The sequence below is a fragment of the Carcharodon carcharias genome, chromosome 4, assembly GCF_017639515.1.
Source record: "Carcharodon carcharias isolate sCarCar2 chromosome 4, sCarCar2.pri, whole genome shotgun sequence".
NCBI classification, from domain to species: Eukaryota; Metazoa; Chordata; class Chondrichthyes; order Lamniformes; family Lamnidae; genus Carcharodon; species Carcharodon carcharias.
In genome coordinates this window covers 109,724,798-109,730,797 of record NC_054470.1, presented here as the reverse complement: position 1 = coordinate 109,730,797, position 6,000 = coordinate 109,724,798, and the positions used below count along the sequence as shown (strand labels likewise).

General features: G+C 44.3%; 1 protein-coding gene across 14 annotated transcripts in view; it reads right to left on the bottom strand.

The window, feature by feature from the left end:
• Window positions 1-411: 411 nt before the first annotated feature.
• The window catches only part of susd1 (sushi domain containing 1), a 93,115-nt gene continuing 87,526 nt past the window's right edge, over window positions 412-6,000 (bottom strand). For all 14 annotated transcript variants that reach the window (XR_005942752.1, XM_041185599.1, XM_041185597.1 and 11 more), the window contains 2 exons: window positions 2,284-2,333; window positions 412-723 (listed from right to left, as the gene is read on the bottom strand). Coding sequence is in view for 13 of the 14 variants with exons in the window: in XM_041185599.1 (XP_041041533.1) it covers window positions 720-723; window positions 2,284-2,333 (54 nt within the window). In the remaining variant the exon portion in view is untranslated. The remainder of the gene's footprint in view (window positions 724-2,283; window positions 2,334-6,000) is intronic.

Genomic DNA, 6,000 nt, shown 5'->3' with positions numbered 1-6,000 from the left:
TGCTGGAGCGGGTTGAAGGCTTCTCCAGGGTAACGTCTCTGTAGAACAGGCGAATCCTGTGGTCATCATTACTACAGATTTAAAAATAGCTTGCATTTATATAGTGCCTTTCACACTCTCAGGACAGATGCAGGTTCTTTACATCCAGTGAGGCATTTTTTAAAATGTGATGAACTGTTGGGAATGTAGAAAACGCAGCAGCCAATTTGCACTAAGCAAGCTCCCACAAACTGTCATGTGATTATGACCAGATAACCTGTTTTTGTGAACTTGGTTGAGGGATAAATATTGGCCAGGTCCCTGGGGAAAACTTGTCTGTTCGCCTTCAAAATAGTGCCATGGGATCTTCTTGTGCACCTGACAGAGGGGACAGGGCCTCAGTTTAACACTTCATCCAAAAGGCAACAATTCTGACAGTGTAGCACTCCCTCAATGTGGCACCGGGGGTGTCAGCCTGGCTTTTGTACCCAAGCCCCTGGAGTGAATTTAATTTTATTTAGAAACGGCTGATCATATCATACAAATAAATAAGAGTTTTACAATCACAGTCTGGCTAACAGCAAAGGGTGGGAACAATATTTGAAGTTATGCTGTGTAAGGTACATGTATGGTTCATGGTTTGATAGCCTGATGATGTATTTTTGGTTTTATACATTGAAACACTTCCGGAATTGGTGAAGTTAGCTGAGTACCCACTTCGACAGTATATCTTCCTTTATTTACCTGTTTAAAAAAAATTAAACTTCAGATAAAAAATTTGCATACCCAAACATATCATATTCCACATCCACACATGTAATTAAATTATATAAAATTTTACAGCACAGAAGCAGGCCATTAGGCCCATTTAACCTCATCTGCATATCCTTTTATTCCTTTCTCCCTCACATGTCTAACTAGCTTCCCCTTAGATGCATCTATACAATTCCTGAGGCTAAACACTGAAACTTGAACAGCAGGGTATCACAGGAGCTAAAAGTAAGGGGCAAAAATGGGGGCTGAACCTTGAGCCCTCCCCCATGGCAGGTTTAGTGATGGGGGGGGGGCTTTTAATCAGGCGGGAGGGTGGCACATGGGGATCACTCTACCTTCCCTGATTAGGCCTGTGACAAGAAGACTCATGAACAGCCTTCCCGCCCTGCCACCAACTGAGGCCCTTAAACGGTCAATTAATGTACCCTTAAAGGCCTAACAATGGCAAGTGGGGGGGCTTGCCATGTTGGGGGGTTCCCACATTCAAAGGCACTCAGTGCCTGGTCGAGGGATTTGGCATCGGAGGAGAGCCCACCCCTGCCCTTGCTGCCAACCCCCCACCCCTCCCACCATCACTCACCTCTAGCCTAGGATCCAATACTGCTCCTAGGTCTTGGGTGGGTGTCATGCCAGCAGCAGCTTCCTGGTGGCGCTACCGTTCAATAGAGTTGCCAGCCTCTGACTGGCTGTCAGCTCTTGACGGGCAGGACTTCCGTCCCCAGAGTCCATGGACCCCTGAGATAAACACGCCACTGGCCTATCAAGCCACTGAATGGAACAAGGCGCGGTGGACCTTCCCAGAAAGAGGCATCGTGGGGTTCTTGCCAGCTCTGCAACCAGCAGTCAAGACCCCCCTCGCTTCGACAGGATTCCTGCTGGTGACTCCAGTCAGAGGGCAACCAGTTTTAGAGGTGCCATTAAGGCAGTTTACACATATTGATGATGAGGAACAAGGAAAAGATTTGCATTTATATAGTACTTTTCATGACCACTGGACGCCTCAAACCTCTTTACAGCCAATGAAGTATTTTTGAAATGTAATCACTGTTGTAATATAGGAAACGCGGCAGCTAAATTGCGCACAGCAAGATTCCACAAACAGCAGTGTGATAATAACCAGATCATTTATTTTTGTGATGTTAATTGAGGGACAAACATTGTCCAGGACACCAGGGATAACTTACTTATTCTTCTTCAAAATAGTGCTACAAGATCTTCTATGTTCACCTGAGAGGACAGAGGGCCTCAGTTTAATGTCTCATCAGAAAGGTGGCAACTCAGCATGTCCTGCTCAGGGAGTGTCAGCCTAGATTCTGGTGCACAAATCTCTGGAATGGGTCTTGAACTCACAACTCACTGAGTCATAAATGACGCATTCCGTTAAGTACTCTACGCCAATGTTGTGTTGTAAGCTTAGAAGCATATCACATTACCAGAGTCATCACACATACAGGATGATTGAAATACCACACAAGACTGAAGAACACGCCCACATTCAAACAAGGAATCAATTTTTATTTTCTAACTTACAGTAAACTTTCAGTGCCATTCTCGGCAGCCGTCATGTCTTCTTGAAGCTCCTGGGGAGAAAAAGGTTTAAAAATAAAATGAAGATTTCTCCCATCTTCTCTCCAATTTACCGGCCCCACATGGTGAAGTAGGGCAGGCTGTAAGGGATCTTCCTACACCCACTTGCATCTGTCACCACGGAATGTGCCCACAGCTGTTGGCCCAACCCTACGGGCATTGGTAAGATCAGGGGTTCATAATATGGCAAGCATGGCGGAGAGCCCCTGATCTAATGCTGCATCACAAGTCTGTTCTAAAAGCATCAGTAAGCTCAACAGCGCTTCATTTCTGGTGTCATGTTTATTGCTTATTGTTCATGGAAACTGAGAGAGTAAAACCATGGACAAGTAAAAAATTAACCCTCGTGAAAATAAATCATTTAGATAGGTTAGACTCTATAATGGGGGGTGGGGGGAGCGAGGGGAGAACAGGAGTTATATTGTCTGTCGTCAAGAGTTCGTCTAATTTTCTAAAAGTACAACTTTAAAGACTGCTACAGTGCCCTTTTATTAGATATGTTCAGTGAAGGGCTCTCATGGTAGCCCCGGGAATGAATGTGTCATGTGGTGGAGCTGAAAGACTCCCAGGTCCAATCCAGGCCTAGATAGCTAATTTCCATTTTGGGGTGGAGAAAGGAGTGGGAGGAACGGGTTGTGGGTGTCAGCTCCACAACACTCCCAGGGTGGAGGAAGAGGGGAAATTAGCCAGAGGTGCTTAACAATCATAATTCAGAATTCTTTTGCTGTGAGTGTATGTGTCTATGTGGTAAGTACAAAGCGAACTTCTGCAATAGTTCCTGTGGTTAAAGTATCATTCACACAGGGTCCAAATAAAGGCTAGTCAGGGAAAGTGATGTTAAGCTTGTCAAGAACCTTGGCTAAATTCCACATAAGAATACTGTGTTCAGTTACATATGAAAATACAAACATATAAGTTAGGAGCAGGAGTGAGCCATTCAGCCCCTTGAGTCTGCCCTGCCATTTGATAGGATCAGAGCTGATCTGATTGTGGCCTTGTCTCCACTTTCCTGTTTACCCCATTTACCCTTTATCTCCCTTGGCAATCAAGAATCTATCTAACTCAGCCTTAACAATACTCAATGATCCAGCCTCCACCGCTGTCTGGGGAAGAGAGTTCCAAAAACTCACTACCCTCTGAGAAAAAGCAAACATTCTCCTTATCTCCGTCTTAAATGGGAGACTCCTTATTTTTAAACTGCGTTCCCTAGTTCTAGTCTCTAGAGAAAGGAGAAACATCCGTTCAGCATCCAGCCTATCAAGTCCCCTCAGGATTTTATATGTTTCAATAGGATCACCAGTCATTCCAATGGTTACAGGCCCAACCTTTCCTCATAAGATAACCCCTTCATCCCAGGAATCAGTCGAGTGAATCTTCTCTGAACTGTTTCTAATGCAATTATATCCTTTCTTAAATAAGGAGGCCAAAACTGTATACAGTACTCCAAATGTGGTCTCACCAATACCCTGTACAACGCTAGCAAAAAACCCTAATTTTATACTCCATTCCCCTTACAATAAATTACAACATTCCATTTGCATTCCTAATTACTTGCTGTACCAGCATACTAACTTTTTGTGACTCATATCAGGACACCCAGGTCTCTCTGTACTGCAGCATTCTACAATCTCTCTCCATTGAAATAATATGCAGCTTTTCTATTCTTCCCTCCAAAGTGGAAAAGTTCACAATTTCCCACATTCTAATCCATCTGCCAATTTTTTGCCCACTCATTTAACTCTTTGCACACTCCTTATGCCCTCTTAACAATATACTCTCCTGCCTACCTTTGTGTCACCAGCAAATTTAGCAACCATACATCATCCAAGTCATTGATATAGATTGTAAATAATTGAGGCACCAGCATTGCAGAACTCCATGAGTTACAGCTTGCTAGCCCAAAAATTGTCCCATTTATCCCTGCTTTCTGCTTCCTGTTAGCTAACCAATCCTCTATCCATGCTACTTGTTACCCTCTACACCATGAGCTCTTATTTTGTGGAGTAACCTTTGCTGTGGCACCTTATCAAATGCCTTTTGGAAGTCCAAGTACACCACATCTATAGTCTCCCCTTTATCCATGTTACTTGCTACTTCCTCAAAGAATTCTGATAGATGAGTCAACCACGATTTCCCATTCGCAAAACCATGTTGACTCTGCCTGTTTGCACTAGGATGCTGCAAAGGTCGAAACTCGAGTGGGACTTAAAGCCACAGCTTCTGGCTCAGTGGCACAGATGCTACCCATTCAACCACAGAACTCACACCAGCCATAACTGTATGATAAAACCCTGACAGATCTAAAATCCTCCTTCTACCCCCACATATTTACATTCATTTTTCTTTATTCAGAGAAGCATGAGTTAGCAATTGTAAAATTATGCATTTCCAAGATTAGCTCATTTGTAAGTAGAGCGGACGAGGTTGCAATCTGTTACCAGCATACCAGTCCCCGTGGGAATGTACCTGTGGAGAATTAATTCTCAGGAACAAGTTACAACAAAAAAAAATTGGCATTTCTATGACGTCATTGATAAAAATCACACACAAAACATGTAAACATACGACTTTAATCCCAACATGCCAAACTGAATTAAAAACGGAAACTGCTGGAAACATTCAGCAGGTCAGTCTCCGTCTGTGGCAAGAGAAACAGAGGGCAGGATTTTTACTTTGTCGTGCAGGCGCAGCTGGCGGGCTCGTGAGTGGTCACGAAGCTGACCACCTGCCGCGATCGGGTCGTGACCTCCATTTCACACCGGCTGGCCAATCAATGGCCAGCCAGCGTTACTTGCGCGCTGCAATGCTGAGCACCGCCAGGGTGGAGGGTGAGCACAGAGGTTTGCGCACTGAAAGCTCCCCCAAGGCACAGGGCCGCCTCAGGGAGCTGAAGATTTTTAAAAACACAAATAAAGAATTTAAAAATATTAAAAACATATCGCCTCACACGACTCTATCACATGAGCACGGACATGTTGTAAATGAGATTCGAACATTTTTACTGTATTTTTAAATCCTGTTGGAAACCTCATCCCGCCCGTGGATAAGGTTTCATAAAAAATCCAAAGACTGCCTGGCCAATTCACTTCCGCGCCACCTGTAAGGTTGGACAGGCAGCACAAGTTTCCATTTAATTATTCACTGAATGCCTTAATAGGCCTGTTAATTGCCAGCAGGCACGCACACTCACCAACCGAAATATCACACGAGTGTGCGATGACATTGGGATGCTCGCCTGACATCATTGCACAAGTGGGTCACGCGCACACCCACCCGCTCAGCTCAAAATTCTGTATGACTCCTCCTCAGAACTGAAGGGAGGTAAAAGTGTTTTTTTTTATTCATTGGATGTGGGCAACGCTGGCCAGGCCAGCATTTATTACCCATCCCTAATTGCTCTAGCTCAAAAGGAATTTAAGAGTCAACCACTGTGGGTCTGGACTCACGTGTAGGCCAGACCAGGTAAGGATGGCAGATTTCCCTTCCCTCAAGGACATTAGTGAACCAGGTGGGTTTTCACAACAATTGACAATGGTTTCATGGTCATCATTAGAATTTTAATTCCGGATTTTTTTATTGAATTCAATCCCACCATCTGTTGTGACAGGATTTAAACCCAGAGCCTCTGGATTACTAGTCAAGCAATAATACCACTACGCC